General features: G+C 35.0%; 4 protein-coding genes across 6 annotated transcripts in view; 2 read left to right on the forward strand and 2 right to left on the reverse strand.

The window, feature by feature from the left end:
* Positions 1-17,879, forward strand: part of LOC118733473 — an 85,583-nt gene that overhangs the window by 56,228 nt on the left and 11,476 nt on the right. The gene's annotated exons all lie outside the window — the stretch shown is intronic.
* LOC118733487 (nucleoporin Nup35) lies at positions 1,003-2,355 on the reverse strand. The gene is made up of 3 exons (XM_036462891.1): positions 2,080-2,355; positions 1,284-2,019; positions 1,003-1,226 (listed from the first exon to the last, which is right to left on the reverse strand). The coding sequence occupies exons 1-3, from the start codon at positions 2,228-2,230 to the stop codon at positions 1,085-1,087; spliced, it is 1,029 nt and encodes a 342-aa protein (XP_036318784.1). The 5' UTR covers positions 2,231-2,355; the 3' UTR covers positions 1,003-1,084.
* Positions 4,909-7,490, forward strand: LOC118733475. The gene is made up of 2 exons (XM_036462873.1): positions 4,909-5,345; positions 5,427-7,490. Exons 1-2 carry the CDS (start codon positions 5,004-5,006, stop codon positions 6,891-6,893), a joined length of 1,809 nt encoding a protein of 602 aa, XP_036318766.1. The 5' UTR covers positions 4,909-5,003; the 3' UTR covers positions 6,894-7,490.
* On the reverse strand, positions 9,645-17,088 carry LOC118733481 (tetratricopeptide repeat protein 17-like). 3 transcript variants are annotated; one of them, XR_004992261.1, is made up of 5 exons: positions 16,278-17,087; positions 15,923-16,209; positions 14,588-14,810; positions 13,913-14,274; positions 13,248-13,849 (listed from the first exon to the last, which is right to left on the reverse strand). XR_004992261.1 is itself a non-coding variant. In XM_036462884.1 (4 exons), exons 1-4 carry the CDS (start codon positions 16,893-16,895, stop codon positions 9,876-9,878), a joined length of 1,338 nt encoding a protein of 445 aa, XP_036318777.1. In that variant the 5' UTR covers positions 16,896-17,088; the 3' UTR covers positions 9,645-9,875. The 3 variants fall into 3 exon arrangements, 2 of the variants coding, with proteins under 2 accessions (XP_036318777.1, XP_036318778.1); XM_036462884.1 differs by lacking the exons at positions 13,248-13,849; positions 13,913-14,274 and adding an exon at positions 9,645-10,085 and having other exon boundaries at positions 16,278-17,088; XM_036462885.1 differs by having other exon boundaries at positions 13,248-14,274.

A 17,879-nucleotide genomic window follows, 5' to 3' on the forward strand; every position in this document is an offset into this window, starting at 1 on the left:
CGCTAGTCAATCTGACGACCCATTACACAGAATATGTCGAACCTTTGTCTACACACTTCAATATTGTTTAATACAAAAAGCATGCTCTTCAGAAAATACTGAGGATCCCATGTTGATACAAACCAGAGGAGCCGAATTTGTTTGTATCCATCCACTTTGAAGTTATGTATGTGTATGGGTGCTTTCCAAAACGTCAAAACACAAACCATCAGTCTTCTTTTATTTCTAAACCGCAATCAAAGAAAAAGTCTAATTTGCGCAACCTAGTTGAAAACTACCATCTAAGCGTGGTTGCGAAAAGGCGAAAATTAAGCAAAAATTTCATAATGAATCACGTAAAATTCAATACGCTAAATTACACTACATAAAAAAAACTATCCGGCAAATTGATAACCTCCTTTTTTTTAGAGGCGGTTAAAAACGAAAAAAATAATTGTATCATTCTCGAAACTTTTACTGAACATCCAAAATTGGACTGCAATATTTTTCGAGTTTATGTCGATAACGTTGCAATCGTTTTGGTTACGTTCTGCAAATATTAGGTGCGCAGACTACGATTCTCATTAGGATCGCATGGAAAGAGGACATCGTCTTCAACCTGCATCCATGATTCGCTGGTCATACATATACACCAACGGCTAGAATGATGTCGTAGGAAAAGTGGTTGAGTTTGCTATGCAGACGAATCGTTCGTGCAGCCTATCATGTAAGACAGATAATAAGGCTATTAAATCAGTTTGCAGCTTGCTATAAAAAAATTCTCGGATATTTTTCTAAAGAAAATATACGGCAACAGCAAAGGACTTTCTAAGAGACTGAAATAATGAAAAAATTCGCCCTATGTTGAATATCGTCATCGTCAGGAAAAGTGACGATACGGCCATCGTCAGCCATGTTACTGATGCGCTGACGATCGTCGACGATGATGACGATATTCAGCATAGGGCCGAATAATTTTTGGAACGTTTTATGCAACATTGATTAAAAAGAATAGTAATAATATAAAAATTACTACATATTGTTTATTTGAACCAGTTAAACCAATTATTAATAAAAATGCACAATCCAAAATATTGCATCTATTTTACCAACCAAAAAACAAGTCCATTGCTTTATTCATCAAACCAGAGCTTTTTTGAGGCAAATTTGCATTGTTAACAACAGCAGAGTCATTTTGGGCAATTTTGTAGGCAGTTTGCGCTAATGGTCGTATGTTGCTTGGTTGTCTGCGACAATAAGAGTTAATAGAAAAAATTGAATACGATCAAATTTTTTACACTTACGTATTATTATCGCACACATTTTCTTTGTCGATGATATTTTTATCCTTGCATTGTGTTACACCAATCATTATGTTGTTGCCCAATATTTTCTCATTATAATTCAGAGCCTTATCGCATTCTAATCTTGAGGCATACTTCAAGTGAACCCAATTCCCATTTTGAGGGGGAAATACTTTATCAACTATAGTGCCGCATTGAGCAAAGTGCTGCAGAATCGTTGAAATCGCGCTAGGCGGGAAGCCAAAAACGGTCACCCAAAATTCCGTATAACGTGGTGTTGGCGGGCATTGCAACATATATGAAGCATTATTAATAGCCCCGTTTGCATTAGGTGTACCTAGCGGTCCTATTGGCGAAGTTATGCAGCGTGATGTATTATATGAGGTATTGGCTAGGTACGATGAATCATTGTATGGAGCTGTTGACTGTGGCGTAAATTGTTTTTGCTGCAGATGGTGCTGTTGAAAACTTGTATTACCTCCGAAAGCACTCAGATTGTGTTGAGCGGCAATTGGTGTACCAAAACCAAGAGGCGATTGTGATTCAATACCACGTGTTGGCGTCTCTGCAAGATTTCGTTCATTACGCAAAGAATCGAATAATCCTTGGGTAGGTGGACCTTGAGTACCTGAATAGTTGGCACTTACACTACTATTGAAAAGTTGTTTTTGTCCGACCGAAAAACGATTGTGATCTCTAAGAGGACCTGATGGAGTATTTTGTATTGGCGACGTTGCTAAAATTGTTAAAAGGCTTTTAACACTTCGTCCAGTATTATTCGAAAGTAACTACTTACCAAAAGAAATGTTTCTGCTACCCTTATTTGGTGAGAGCGTGTTGCGTGGTGTTGTCGGAACCTGGCTTTCACCCATCAGAAAAGCTGGCAAATATGGGCTGGGATTAGTAGCCGGACTGCCGCTAGGACTGCCTAAAGTCATTGGTTCCATTTTTCACATATAATTTCTCTAGTTGTATTAAAAAATTTGTTTATTTGGTCGCCAAAGCCAACGACAATTATTTTCTAATGTCAAATACAAGGTGGTGTTGACAGTAGAGCGGGAAAACTATCGATGCCACTATCGATGGTATCGATGGTTATTGACTATCGAAAACATCGATAGTTTTCATTCATACATACGATATTCAGTAAAGCTGAAATTTGTCAAGAACGTAAACCTACCGGTACGTAAACCGAATCAGCTGACACGATCTGTCTTACCAAAGCGCCATGTAAATGAAAACTCAACACCGCAGAATTTTTCTGTAGTTGTAGCCCGTAGCGCAGAAATGTGCGGAATTTAGATTTTTCCGTGTCAGCTGATTTCTCCTTCTTTAGATGGTTGCCACTTCGTCAGTTTTACAGATGGTAAAAAAGTTATAAGTTCCTATTCAAAATATGTTTAAAATATTTGAAATTTACCATTGAATAAGGTTTTTGTTGAAAACTAAGTAGTGTATATTTAGCTAAAATCTATTATAGCACGAAAAATTGTAGTTGAAAGGGTAAGTTTATGAAAAGGCATTGATGAGTGGCAACAGTGTAGTAAGCAACACTGAGGGCTCCAGTAATCGACAAAATTCTGCGTATACAGACTGCGTTTAAGTATACGTTCTGCGTTCTCGACTAATTTCAGCTTAAGAGGAAACTTGAAATTTGTCAAGAACGTAAACCTACCGGTACGTAAACACGAGTCAGCTGACATGTTCTGTCTTACCAAAGCGCCATGTAAATGAAAACACAACACCGCAGAATTTTTCTGTAGTTGTTGCCCGTACCGCAAAAATCTGCGCAATTTAGATTTTTCCGTGTCAGCTGATTTCTTCCTTCGGGAAAATTTTCCAGTAATGGACCAGGTTTTGAAACAAAATGAGGGGGTTTAGAGCGGCTTTTTGTGATTCTAAATCTGAAAGCCCCCCCCCTCCCCCTCCGGAGGCTAATAGTTTTTAAGTAATACGTTGTTAAAGTTGTAAAAAAAGTGAAATTTAACCTCACATTTTCCAAAAAATGTGTAAAAAAAGTACTGAAAAGGGAATCAATGAAAACGTAAATAATTAAGTGGACATGTACGTATATATTATAGATTTTATATTGGATATTTTCACTATATATGGAAGAATTGATAAAAAAAGGGTCGCAGGGTGAAAATTTTCAAGATATATGGAAGTATTGGATTCTTTAGAAAAAAAGCGCCGCAGGCGAAAATTTGTAATAAAAAAATCGCGCGATTTTTTATTAAAAATTTTCAAGATATATGGAAGTATTGGATTTTTTAGAAAAAAGCACCGCAGGCGAAAATTTGTAATAAAAAATCCCGCGATTTAAATCGCCCGATTAAATATTTCAAAATGCACTATATCCATGGAGGCAACATGAATTTCAGTTTGTTTACAAATAAAACATAAACAAAGACAGCTGGTGTGTCTTCTTCTTCCGGTTTTTGATGGCTAATTTCCTGTTCGTTTACTTTTCTTCTTTTTCTTCTCTTCGGGAGAGAATTTTCGCTTACTCTCTTGATTTTGATTGTTGGCTGGTGTTGGTTAATTTTAATATCGAACGCAACTAATGTATGATCTGAAAATGAATAGTGGAAGTTAATCAACAATCAGGGCAAGAATCACGTATGACGACAATCGTCTGAACGAGAGATTGTCTTGCTTCATGAAAACCAAAAATTGTCATTTTTGTTCACATAAAGAAGAGAACGGCGGCCGCTGCGGTGTAGTGGTTAGCAGTGCGTGGTTCCACTCTGCAGTGCCTGGGTTCAAGCCCTGGTAATAGCAAGAATGTAATAAAAAATATATATATAAAAAAGGTTTTTTCTCATGCATAGTAGCGCAGAGTACTAGTAGTTTTGGGACAAAATTCAAATCGCGAATAAACGGAAACGGGATACAGAAATTAGTTGTGTTTTTTTACAAATTATCCAGTCACTTGCCAGCAACTCTCCAGTAACTTTATTTCTAAGAATTTGCTCTCATAGAAAAAATTTGCAAAAAAGTACGCGAACGCTTTTCCAGTTATAATTTGCAAGTTTCTTTCTTTTTCTTTTTCTGTATCACGAAAGATTCGTCTGCAGACGACAACCTCTCTGATTGCGATTTTAAACTCTATCGGTCTTCTTCGTCTTACTTTTCATACATTATGTTGCAATGGTCTCGGTTGTATTTAAACCGACTAAAATGATGCCCCCGGACTAATTTTTGAAGCATTCCTCTGCAGACGAATCGTTCGAGTTGCCTTTAGTTCGTGATACAGAATAAGGCTGTAAATTTCATCCAGCAACATGCGATCAGCTGTTTTTCGTACTGGCAAATTTTTACAAGTAAAAATTTATCCAGTAAAATCCAGTAAATTCTTGCAACTTCAACTGTCATTTTTCGCTCTCTCAATTTCCCCTACTTTGCAAGTTTTTGCGTACGAAAACGCCAAAACTTGAAAATTCGTAAAAACTTTTACTGGATTTTACTGGAAATGAGTAAAAAAACGCAACTATAGTTACTCTCATAAACGATAGTATCCTTGGTTCATGTGTTGCTCTGGTGTATGATGGCCCAATTTAAAACAAAACATCGACGTGAAAAACTTTCTCGATCTTCGCAGATATCGATTTATCCTTTCCATTCCTAAGACCGCAAGCGGACTGGCAAATATTCCAATTTTTTATCCATGGTTTCAGTGTTTTTAACAGCAAGTGCCACTCTATAATACTTTCTGAATTCATGGCTTTACAAGATGGAATTCCAGATTTTCTGAGAGACCAGTTTGTGTTTTCTGACACGATGCTGGTCGGTCACAAGCGGCATTGTTTTATTTTGGCGCGCAATTTGAAATTTTATGAATTTTGCCAGAAACAACTTGTGAATAGTACTGAATTGAGGGAAACTTGTTTGAAGAAAGTAGCGAATGATGTGCGAGACTACAAAGGGCCAAGAGGAAAGTGTTTTAAAAGTCGTGGAACCCGTAACAGACATACCATGGGTAGTACAGAAAAGCCTGCGGGTCTTATGGAAACTTCTGATTTGCAGACCTCTGTAGTATTCGAGGAAGAGCCTGTTACTAATGTAAATATTATCTTTGGAAAGTATGTTTATAGAAATTTTGATATAAACAAAGTATATTTCTTGATACGTTGCTGGGATAAGTTGGTAGTAATTGCTTTACCTAATCATGCCTTTGTGGCGGAGTTTGAAAGGGTTACAAATTTTCGTATTGTACATGGGAAGGCACTGTTTGAAGCTGTAATAGAAATACTTTTCGAAAATGGTACAACACAGTGTTCAAATTTCCAAAAAAGTGCAGAACTACTTGAGGGACCAGCTGCTAGAAATATTGTTAGTGACAGGAATAGCTTAAAACAGCTGCTGGAACGTGTGCGGTTCTCTAAGTCAGAGCTCCAGCTACATAGGTCAACAACGCAGAAAGAGTTCGACGCTTTGCGGGATCAGGAAATGTTTGGCTGTAACTATATTCGCAGTGATCAGTTAGAGGAAAAACCAATGCTTTCTCGCTGTGGTGACATTTGGATCAGATTCGTGGGAAATAATATGGTTTTTGGTGTACCCTTGGTTAATAACTGCTCCAAACATAACCTGATTATACTCAAAAATTTGAAGCCAATTTTAAAAATAAATGATTTCGCTGTAGATAATATTATTTACAAATATCGTTTATATCAACTACGGCTAAATTTTGAGAATTTAGAAACAATGGAATCTTTTTTCCAGACTGAAGATGAAGACTTACGACTGCATACACAAGTTTGGAATAATTCCGAATTGCCGCAATTACTGCCAGCGTCCTTTGCAGTAGTATTAGTTGTGATAAAAACTACACAACTACTTTTACTTGAAAATTGTCCCTTATTTCTGTACTTTGAAATCGAAAAAGAACTACCGAACTGTCAAGGACGTCCCGTAACAACTGGAGTTTATGAGCAACATCTTTTCTTGAAGAACTTAAATATTTCACATATACTTATAAATCGTCAGAAATACCAACTGTCATTTAGTTCACCGTGTATCCATCAGGACTTTCTGGCTAATGCATTGATAAGCAAAGAAGCAACAATACATATTAAATTTCTCTCTGTGCATAATGCGCTTATATTTGAGCAGTTAATCGCGGAAAAATTAAATTTCAATACTGTCAAAAGAGATTTAACTTCATCTGAATATGAAATGAACCATACAAAAGATGTCGATGATAAGCTAACTCAAAACCAATATGTTTCCAGCATATATTTTAACAAAGACCAAATGTCGCTGTGGTTTGGTTCAATGATTATAAAAATAAATTCAGATGCTGACGGTGAGGATGAGCAAACCTGGAAATTTTATTTACAAAACAAAGAAAAGGCATTCATTTGCTTAAAGATGCTGTTTAGCGAGATCACGATGGTCAACTGCAAAATCAAAAATATGGAATATCTCGGCAATAAACAAGAAAACACCGAAGGATCTTTTTTCAATATTAAAAAAGCACTCTTCGATGAACTCGAAGGATTAAAGCATTTGAATGAATCTATTAATAATACCAGGAGAAGGCAAATTTTGGAAGAGTTGATGAAAAATCAAATAAGTTCAGATATATTTTTACGGACGGGGCGATAATGAAGAAATTTTGAGGCTTATTTCGTTTGGACATATTACAAGAAAGTATGTAGTTTGTATTATGTATGAATTTACATGTACAATGTTCAGATGCAAAGACTTTACTGGTGTTCATGAAATTCTTACTGTGTGTATATTTATCGATAAAACTGAAACCCGACTTTGCTAGTTTTCAGAAAAGATTTATTAATTTATTCAATTCAATTGAAACAGAGGTTAAAATAAGTTTCAGCCATATATTCATATTCATCATTTTTCTTGCTATCTGTACCATTACTTCAAATAAATTATTCTTATAATTATGATTGTATTCCTAAACATTTTAATACAAAGAATCCAAAATCTTTACTTTTAAACCACAGTAGATTAGCATTTGCTATATTCGCAACGCGTCATTATACATATTTAAAATCAATCAGACAAATAAAAGATATGCATGCTTTGTATTAATAAGTTTCGAAATTCAATCTATTTATATATTTAATTTTGCAGCATTCAACGTAAAATGCTTATTAAAATTAATTATACGAGCTCTCGAATGCCGTTTAGCCGCCCAAGTTACACAGTTAGAAACATAAATTAATAACAAAAAAAAAACAAAAGACTGCGTCTATTAAATGTAAATACTTATTTAATGAAATAATATGTATATGCATACATATTTAAATAACAATAACTATGAAATCTCAGTATTAAAAAAAACGTATTACAATAAAATGTTTAGTAATGCATAAAATTCAAGAGCATTTAATGGCCAGTACTTGTTCCGTTTAGTCTTTAAATGATTTTATGTTGCGAAGCTTTCATAAATTATGGATCTACATATGCTATAACAACTAAAGATTAAATCTTTTAAGTACGCATCCGAAATTCGGAAAAAATTCGCTCATCTCATAATGAACTACGTTAATATAGAAGCGCCCTATCTAACATTTTGGTTTCTTTACGCGGTAGTTATAAAAGCACTTGCATGTTTTTAATAAACACAGAAACTAATTTTTTGATGTAGTAGTTGATTTAAAATTCGATAAAGTCTTTAGGGAGTAATCTACCAACTTTTCTTACAAAGTTGATTTTCGAAAGAAAATTATTTAGGCTCTTCTATATTAAGGTAACGATATGCACCCACCGCACGTTTAATAATATACATAATTATTTAAAAATTTAAATTTTGTAGAAAACAATCAAAGTTTGATCTATTCATACAGTTGGTATACAAAAAGACAGACAAGTCTTAGCCATTTTTGGGAAGTTTAGTCATCTGTAAGGCTAAACATAGGCTGACTTCCAAAACGTATCAAACTGTTTGTATATGCAGAGTTGCGACACACTGCATATTTTAAATAATGAATAGAGCAATGTATATTTTTTCTGAATTTTCCATTCATAAAAACACCAATGGTAACCAATAGCAAACGAAGCATCAACTTTATTTCTGATGCGCTGATTGCTCTAGCGATACGTTTCGATAACTTTTCGGATGCGTTTTGGAAAAGTATACATTGTCAACATTTTGTAGTTCGGCATTATGGAACATTATACTTTGTACGTATGCAAAGCAATTGACGTTTTAGAAGTCAGCCATATTCTCTATATCAGGGAGGAGATTTTGTAACCAATTAGCGACAATTTTCGGATCGCTATCGCACTTGTCAACGCACGATATAAATGTTGTTGATAAAAATTGACAGACACTTTAAATACCGGTTACAAGATTTATGTTACCAGCGCAGAATAGACCTGTAATTGGCATCTTTAGAACAGCTCTGCAAAATAGGCTGACTTCCAAAACGTATCAATACAATGTTTGGAAACTGTTATAGTGCGGTATTCAAACTGTTTATATAATCAGAGTTGCGACACATTGCAACCATATACATTGCATATTTTAAATATTCAATTTAGCAATGAACAGTTTTTCTGAGTTTTGCATTTTTTTAAAACACCAATGGTAACCAATAACAAACGAAGCATCAACTTTGTTTCTGATGCACTGATTGCGCTAGCGATGCGTTTCGATAAAATTTCGGATGCGTTTTGGAAAAGTATACATTGTCAATATTTTGTAGTTCGGCGTTATGGAACATTATACTTTGTACTTATACAAAGCAATTGACGTTTTGGAAGTCAGCCATAATAGTTTAGGGCCGGTTGCTTAAAGCCTGGTTGACACTAATCCCCGGTTAAACATCGTTACGGAAGTTACCGACACCGTGTTATATGCATGAAGTCGAAAACGTCGATAACAATGTTAACCGATGATTTGAGCAACCGGCGCTTACTTTTGTAAAGTTTCAAATTTGCCAAATATGGTATTTTGCATTGATGATGACGATATGCGTCAAAGATTAAAACGTTGGATTTAATTATTTAAATTATCACAGAAATTTACAAAAAATTTCCAAAAAAAAAATGATCTTCAGCGTGATGAGTACATTTGATTTGCATACAAACTTATTTTTAAAAATGTAAAAATATATGCTTACATATTTATATAAATGTAAATCTTTGTACATAGGAACAAAAGGACTAAATTGTATGGCGTAAAAATTTGGCTTACAAAAGTAAAAATTAAGTAAATTTCAAATAATCTGGTACTTCTTCAAATGTGTATTCCTTTTTTTGGAATTTACTAATTCTAAAGCTGTATATTAATTTAGTAGTGAAGTAACATAATAAAAATTAAATAGGTAACTGGGTCACTTATCTTCATGAGATCCGTGCTTTTTTGGCATGTTATATGTATGTATGTTTTTGCGATCTATCAATTTCTCGCTTGTCGATGGGCATCGCCGCACTTAAAAACTGATTGATCGTATGCTGTGTGTATATTCGGTATGTTCGCGTGTACATGTACATACATATGTATTTGTAAGCATTTGTGCCATCAAGCAAATTTTATATATTTGTTGACATGACCGTGGACGTAAATTCTAAACATTGGTAAATCATCCCTTTTTTAAAGATCTGCGTTATGGAGTTTTAGTTTTTTCTATGTCTAACATTGCGTGAAGAAGAACCCGTCAAAGTCGAGGAAGAAGAAAATCCTTTGAGGGAACGCATAGCCATGGCCCGATTAAAGTGTCGTTGGGTCTTAGGCTCATACTCACACTGCGTATTACTTCCATTCAAACTGTTGTACTTGTCATTGCTGTTGGATGAAGTTATTATTACAATGAAAACGGCAACCACCTGTTAAATATTTATTTATTAATTAAAAATATTTAAATAGTTTTCTTAATTATCAGTTAGGCTGACCAATTTATAAAATTAATTACGGCATAGGAACTTCACTTGATAATCGACGATTGGATACTATATAAGTATTTACATAATAGATATACGTACATATTTGTACAAATGCAAGAGTATTATCCGTAGTCTCGAAAACTTCCGGAATTTCCGAAAAACATGGCTGGTTTTTATGCGAAAACATGCCTAAAATATGTATTACAAATTTTGGTATGTATTGTATGGTACATATTTTTAGGCTTGTTTTTTTTTGTATAAAAATCCGCCGTATAGTCATTTCATTTAGACAACTTTTAACAAAGTACCTTAAAATATGAAAAATAGTGCTTCCGAAATGAGGTGAAATTAACATACTTAGGGGATCCACAAGTCCCGTTAAGCGGCGTAATGTCTTAAAAGTCTTAAAATTTTTCAATGTATAATAACAGCTAAAAGCGTTTTAATAGGTTCGTAGCCAATAATATATTTCCGATTAGTTTAAAAACATTTTGGTAAAGTTACAAAGCGCCTAAAAAGGTATTAACCGTTATTTTACGTTCAAAAATTTTAATACCAAAATTCATGAAAAATAAAGAACACTAAATGACATTCAGGGCTATCACGGAATCCATCACTGAAAATCTACGAATTCGAAGAAAATGTTATGACTGATTCAAAATCAGTTAGTGAAAAGGAAACAATAGAATTTATGTATGCCGTTTTGCTCACGCTGCCCCACCAGTCGCAATGGTCGAATGAGCAAAGCACTAGACTGCCAATTGAGAGATCCGAGGTCGAGTCCGAGTCGTCGGGCAGCGTAGCTTTTTTTATTTAATTTTGTTTCTTTTTTTAATATTTTTTTTAGTTTAGATTTTATTCTTTTAAAGATAAACGAATTTTATTTTTTATTAATTTTTATGATTAGGTTTTTTCCTAATAAATTGATGTTAAACTATTATTTCCTCGCTTTATAAAAAATATTCATTCATTAAATAGCGACTAGCAGATGAATGTAAATATGTACGTATGTATGGCATTGGTATTTTACGTCTACATTTACACAAATATACGGAATTATATCAAACTATTACAAATATTTACTGGTATCGCCCAGTTGTCGAAATTCGACATCTTTTTTTCATACTCTTTTGAATTTTGCTTTTCGCCAATATTGACTCCTTTATGCGAGTGACGATTTCTAAGTTCACCAGAAAATTTTACGACGAATTTACGGGAAAACTGAAAACCAAATTTCTTTCGAAATTAGTCCGATAAATGAACCTTAATTTTCATTAACAAAAAATATGCATATGTATTTATATGCATAGATGAGATGAATACCGGGTTTTCGCTGACTAATATGTTAAACATATACCAACTCAGACTGTAAATACTTTTTTTGATTATATTGGTCTAAGAGTCTTTTGAAAGTTAAAAATGAAATTGCCAACGTCTACAAAAACTCCTCTTTCTTTGCATCGGAATTTGTAAAGGTAGATTGGGCCTAAAGCCCAACATTTTGCATTGAAACATAAACAGAAACGATAGGACTACCAAGTTACACCAAATTTGATGTTACTGATATGTGTTCCAAAAATGATGCAAATCTGATCATACATAAGATTTTTGAGGATAGATCTTAATCCCTGCGCCACCTGTCGGAAGACAAATTTCATTTTGTATGGGAGGTGCCGCAACCCCCTTTCCAAAACCTACCACTTTTCGTCATAAGTACTATACTGATAACATATGTAGCTGCGACAAATTTCAGTACGTTACCAAAGAGGTTCACGGCACGCGGCATGAAAGCAAAAGCACCCGTGGCATGAGCGAAACAAATTAATAACTATTTTCCATTATCTACCACCTTTTGTCATAAGTACGTTATTGATGGCAGAAATAGCTGTATCAAATTTCAGGACATTAGCGTAGCAGTTCCAGAGAAAGCGATATGAGAATTTCAGTTTGTGTGGGCGTGCCACGCCCGCTTTGCTAAAATCTACCACTTTTCACCGTAATTACGGTATTGATAACATATCTTGCCGTATGAAATTCTAGGACGTTAGCGCAAGCAGTTCCAGAGATAGCCGATATGAGAATTTCAGTTTGTATTGGAGGTGCCACACCCGCTTTTCCAATACCTACAATTTTTAGCCGTATGTAAGGTGTTTACAATTTGAGCACCGTTGCCAAGTTTCCGTTTCTCAGCGCAATCGGTTTTAGAGATATATCGGTTTTCACATTTTAATCTGCATTTCGGATGCCACGCCCCTATGTAACGGGGTGAACATTTTGGTGTATTTTTCATTGAAGTCGAGCGAACGGTACCGTTATAAAAAGGGAGTTAAAAATTTTATTGTGGCGTATTTATATATATGGATTATTATTAATAATACAGCTTTTTTCCATTAGTTTTAAGTTTCAGTGATTTTAAATTTTGTTCCGACAGCATAAACTCGCAGAGTATCTGTAGGAATCTTCATTACGAACGGATTCAATGAAGGCTCTCTACGAATACCGAATTCTCGTTCGTAGCCATTCGGATTCGAAGATACGATGGATTCTGTGATAGCCCTGATTATAAGGCATTACGACGCGTTATATATCCAGACAAATCTTCGTCGTTTTGGTGTGTGAAGTAATTTAAACGAACATAGTTTACGTTGTAATGTCAACATAGTTTTAGACCTTTCAACAAGTCAACTGATGTGAAAAAATCTTAAATTGTTAAATAGTATTTTAACAAAATCATCTGCATAATATTATAAGAAGTCAAGGTAAATCAGCCCCAACACCATCAATTCCACATGCTTTCCGGGCTGTTTCGGTGATTAGAGAGTAAAAATAAGTTGATTTCAAAAACCTGTAACAGGTCTATTCTGCACATTACCGAAATTTTGTAACCGGAAAACTTTATTACCAAAAAATGTTACCAGTTCTTGTCACCGCGATTCTAGGAACGTTGGTGATGCAGTTAAAATATTCAGCAATTCAGCTATGAAGAATTGTGCCAATTCTGGCATTGCATATTTCACGGGGCAATACTTTGTTACCAGCTTATGAGATGGTAACCAAATTTACTGGTTACAAGAGTACACAGAATGCGAAAAGGGTTTAAAAATTGACAGGTACTTTATTTACCGGTTACAAACTTTTTATTACCAGCGCGGAATAGACCTGTAAGTGTCGATAACAAAAACCACTTGAATAAGCTATTTCTCAAATTCCTGGCGCGAAATATGGTTTCTCCCGTCCCCATACTTCTGGACATTGTTCCAATTTTGAGAGAAAATTTTTTGATTATTCCCTAATTACCGGATCCGGTCCGGGTTGTACGGGAAAGAACTTTTTATAAGGTCCTTTCCCGTAAGCAACGCGGGTTCCCGTATCGGAACGTAAGTGCCTTCTTCTTCCTGCCCGAAACAGACTTTTTCTCCGGGCATATAATCTGTTCTGTGTTTACATATATTCTCATTCTTTATATACTTTTTTATTAAAACAACCAAATTTGTGAAACCTAAATTCAATTCAAGTGTTTGCATTTAAGTGTCGATAACAAAAACCACTTGAATCAGTTATTTCTCAAATTCTGGGCACGAAATGTGGTTTTTTTCGTTCCTGTACCTCTGGACATTGTTCCATTTTTTGAGAGTAAATTTTTCGCTTCTTCTCCAATTACCGGATCCGGTCCGGGTTGTTCGGGAAAGAACCTATTTTCGGAGAATCTAAATGAAAAACAATGATGTTATGTGTGTTTATCTCATACGGCTAATAAAATTAGCAAATACCTATGTACATTTTTTGAAACTTTAGTGGTGTTTTCCATTTTTGTATTATAGAATTTGCTTTCGGATGTAAACAAACAACAGCCGGAAAAAAGTCCGGGTAGTTTCGGGCACGAAGAAGAGGATATTTACGATCCAAACGTGGAACGTATTCGCTCTCTATTCCCCATTTTCTTGCGTGAGGAACGCTCTGGGCTAATTTGGGCACCCGCGGGCCCGTGTAGAACAAACCTAATGTAGGGCCTGGCGTGTCAGCTGTTTTTAACACTGTGTTGCCGCTTACATTCCACTACACTCGAGCTATGCAAAGCAGCGTTAAAAAGTACCGTGTGCGCCAGGCGTAAGGGCCGTTTGTCTGGTTATCACTACTTGCCGATTAAACATCATTGTCTGATTAGCACTAATCGGAGGTAGAAGCTCTGGTTAAATACAACGACTGCTTTATCGATCACATGTTATATGCATGATGTCGAAAACGTCGATAATGATGTTTAACCGGCAAGTTGTGATAACCAGACATTGAACAACCGGCCCTAAGGCCCGTTTTCACCATCTCTGGTTAACACAAATCCCCAGTTAAACATCGTTACCTGTTTGCCACTGGTTATCACTACCTCCTCTACATGCATATAACATGTGATCGATAAAGCGGTATTTGCTCGCCTGCATCTTACATACCAAGGCAACAATTATGAGAACTGTGTAGACATGCAAAGTTGATGAAGGATTATTCTCCACGTCTCGCAATGCTTTCAGAATGGGCTCGTGCTGCGGGTAAAGTTCAAGTGCGTGCCGCAAGTGTAGAATAGATTCCTGGAAATGTCCATAAGCTTTAAATATTTCTCCAAGTGTAAAATACTGTTGCCAAGCAGAGCGTCCAGGTGGTTGCATCTCCAATGACCTTTGAGGAATTTGTATTTTTTATTAATATTATACACTGTATATGTCGATAAAATTATAGCCGCACCACGTTTGGACAAGTCTCAACATACTTTTTTTTTGTTATTTCGTTTTGTTAATTCGAAATTTTTATGAAGGTTTGCTAATTTTTTTTTAACATTGCACGAAATTTTAAACTTTGATTTGCACGGGTTGTTAAAAAAGGAACTATATTTTTAGAAAAAAAAACCAAAATTAAAAAAGTTAATAGAGTTATTCAGGACATTGTGGAAATGGTCTTAGATTTGTTTTTGGAATTGCATTTGCAAATTACTTGCTACCATGGCAACCGTTTGCGCTTTATTGTTGTAAATTTACAAATATACAAATGCAAGATCATATGCACAGCCCTAATATGTTAAAACTTTCAAAATATCGTGCGGCTATAATTTGTTCGACCACTGTATATTACCCTGAGATGTAGCCCAAAATCAATTACATACGTCAATTCAGGAAAAAATATTAAATTGCAGAGGCTAATGCCACGCATATGGGTATTTCCATAACGTCGGACGTGACTTCGCATGACTTTAAGAGTTATATATGTAAATCATACGAAAACAGGTCACTTGTAAAAAAAATTTGCCGTTGTGTTACTATTATACCGTCCTTTAGTTGCCAAACAAATTAGGTGCGCTTGGAACACTGGTGTAGGGAAAATCGATTAAAAGTAGCTCATAACGGACGTTACAAAAACAGAAGTGGTTTTAGAGTAAATGGTAACATAAACAAAACTGTCAATCCTTTGAGGTTTTCCTTTCTTAAACATTCATCAAATTCATTTTCGGTCAGAAGCAATTCGTTGTTGGTTTAATTTTGAATTAAAATGTGATAAAGGACGTGACCGATTTTCCCCCCATACAATATTTTTACTACATAGTAACATCAAATTTAATTTTAATTTTTTCTTTTCAGTTCTCTTCATTTACTTGCCTTTTCGGTTTACTTTTTTTGGAAACACCCATATGTATGTAGATATTTTGTTTTTTTTTTTTAATGAAATAATTACATATGTAGCTCCTGCATTGACTGCACGTAATTGATTGAACTTTAACCATCTGCTCTGGGAACTACCTTCTAGTCAGATGTATAGCATCATCAAGATATTGTAGATTGTAAAGTACACGTGCTAAATTCAGAAGTACTTCTGCATTTGTTGGCGACATTGCTAAAGCGCGTCTAAAGCACTCAATAGCTTGCCGTGCGTCGCCTATAATGCGCCAGTAATTACCGATTTGGTTATACAATTGTACGGATCTAGGCTTTTCACGCTTGGCTCGTTTAAGGCGTCGTTCCAGTGCAGTGATGTCAAAGTTTTTGTAAGAGTTTTCATCCTTCGTTTTCAGAAAAATGTATGCAACCTGAATGTGTGTCATATTATAATAATTTACATAATTTATCCATCCTAACCACGTGCAGTCAAACTTACCTCTGGTTCTGGTATTTTCGGATGATTAAATCGCTGTCCCACTCCAATTAGATAGTCGTAATAGGTGAAATTTACTGGCTTGCAATCGAGGGTTTCATCCACTACCAATGCAGTGCCTACATTTGTTACAATCGACGGCCCCACACTGTTCTCGATTGCAGCTTTGCTATTGCTTTCGTCTTCTGCATTTTTGCTCTCATGTGTCATAGTGCCGCTTTCGTTACAATGTTTAGCTACCGTCCCTAGAGATTCCAAAGAATTTTCTGGCGACTCTCGTACCCAGCCATAACCCGCACCCCTATTGTTGCTCCCATTTCCTATACCGTTGTCAGTGTCAGGACCCGTTATACCGGCTCCAGCGCTTGTACCCAGTGCCATAGTAGATGCGATGATATAAAATACTTCATCTTGAGCATAGACATCAGCGGAAGCATCAAACATTGGAATGCTGAATTCGTCCAACAATGTGTTATCCCCCTGGCCAAGATTAGAGGAAATATGCCCCGTTATTTTGCCGCTGTCTTCGTTTAATTTCCATAAGGTCGAAGTACGAGAATTCGTCAATTCAAATTGCCAACATAAAGCCACTATTGTCAAATAGACAACAATCCGCATCATGTCCTTTTTTATGATGCAGTTCCTTCTCCAAAAAATAATCCTCACAAATGACAATGATACCAAGCTTCATAAACACAGTATATACAGTAGAGCTGGGATACTATCGATAGTTTTTGAAAAATATCGATGTCGGTTTAAGCAAAACTTCACAATGTGTCCTCTTCACATCTCTACACATACATTATTTTTTTATGCAATAAAATCAAAGCACATTCGACAAAAAAACATATTAAGGAATTTTTAGCAACTATACTGAGTTATAGTAAAATTTAATAAGCTATAAAACTGCTAACAATTTTTTTTTAGAAATTCGAATTAAAAAGCTTGAGATTTTAATGATTTCGTGGTTTTTTATATTTTGTACAACTTTTATATATATTAGTAGACACTAAACATCTAGAAAATAGTCGAAACTGTGAAAAATTGTTTGGTGCTATTATTTTGACCAGTACTATATTAGTTTTCTTATAATATGGTAAAATGTTAATAATTTAGAAATGTACTATTATAGCCAATTTCACTTCTTTGCACTTAAAAAGGGACAAACAAAATCCGAATTAAATTTTTCCATATAAAAAAAAATACAGATTTTGACTGTCGCTATTCAAGTGGATGCAAGTGTATGTATATAAGTATATATAATTCAAATGCATAAATTAATAGTTGTGTTTGTTTACAAATTATCCAGTAACTTGCCAGCAACTCTCCTCCAGTAACTTTATTTCTAAGAATTCGCTCTCATACAAAAAATTTCCAAAAAAGTACGCGAACGCAAAACCCGTATTAATTTGCAAGCATATTCCTTATAAAACAATATATTTCATATTTACATGAATTTATTTTGTGAAATTCATCAATAAAAACCCACAAACAGTTTACTTATTAGTTTAAATTTCATCCAGCACCATGCGATTAGCTGTTTTTCGTACTGTCAAATTCTTACAAGTAAAATTTGATCCAGTAAAACCTTACAACTTCAACTGT

Source organism: Rhagoletis pomonella, unplaced genomic scaffold, assembly GCF_013731165.1.
Source record: "Rhagoletis pomonella isolate Grant_MI unplaced genomic scaffold, Rhpom_1.0 Rhpom_scaffold_00002, whole genome shotgun sequence".
Classification (NCBI taxonomy): Eukaryota; Metazoa; Arthropoda; class Insecta; order Diptera; family Tephritidae; genus Rhagoletis; species Rhagoletis pomonella.

Coding starts and splice junctions, on each gene's coding strand:
- LOC118733487 (XM_036462891.1), bottom strand. CDS start 2,230: ATGGAACCAATGACTTTAGGCAGTCCTAGCGGCAGTCCGGCTACTAAT. Junction 2,020..2,079: donor TAGCAGAAACATTTCTTTTG/GTAAGTAGTTAC, acceptor TAACAATTTTAG/CAACGTCGCCAATACAAAAT. Junction 1,227..1,283: donor AATGTGTGCGATAATAATAC/GTAAGTGTAAAA, acceptor TTATTGTCGCAG/ACAACCAAGCAACATACGAC.
- LOC118733481 (XM_036462884.1), bottom strand. CDS start 16,895: ATGATGCGGATTGTTGTCTATTTGACAATAGTGGCTTTATGTTGGCAA. Junction 16,210..16,277: donor CGAAAATACCAGAACCAGAG/GTAAGTTTGACT, acceptor ACACACATTCAG/GTTGCATACATTTTTCTGAA. Junction 10,086..14,587: donor TTCTCATAATTGTTGCCTTG/GTATGTAAGATG, acceptor AATATTTAACAG/GTGGTTGCCGTTTTCATTGT.
- LOC118733475 (XM_036462873.1), top strand. CDS start 5,004: ATGGCTTTACAAGATGGAATTCCAGATTTTCTGAGAGACCAGTTTGTG. Junction 5,346..5,426: donor AGGAAGAGCCTGTTACTAAT/GTAAATATTATC, acceptor TGCTGGGATAAG/TTGGTAGTAATTGCTTTACC.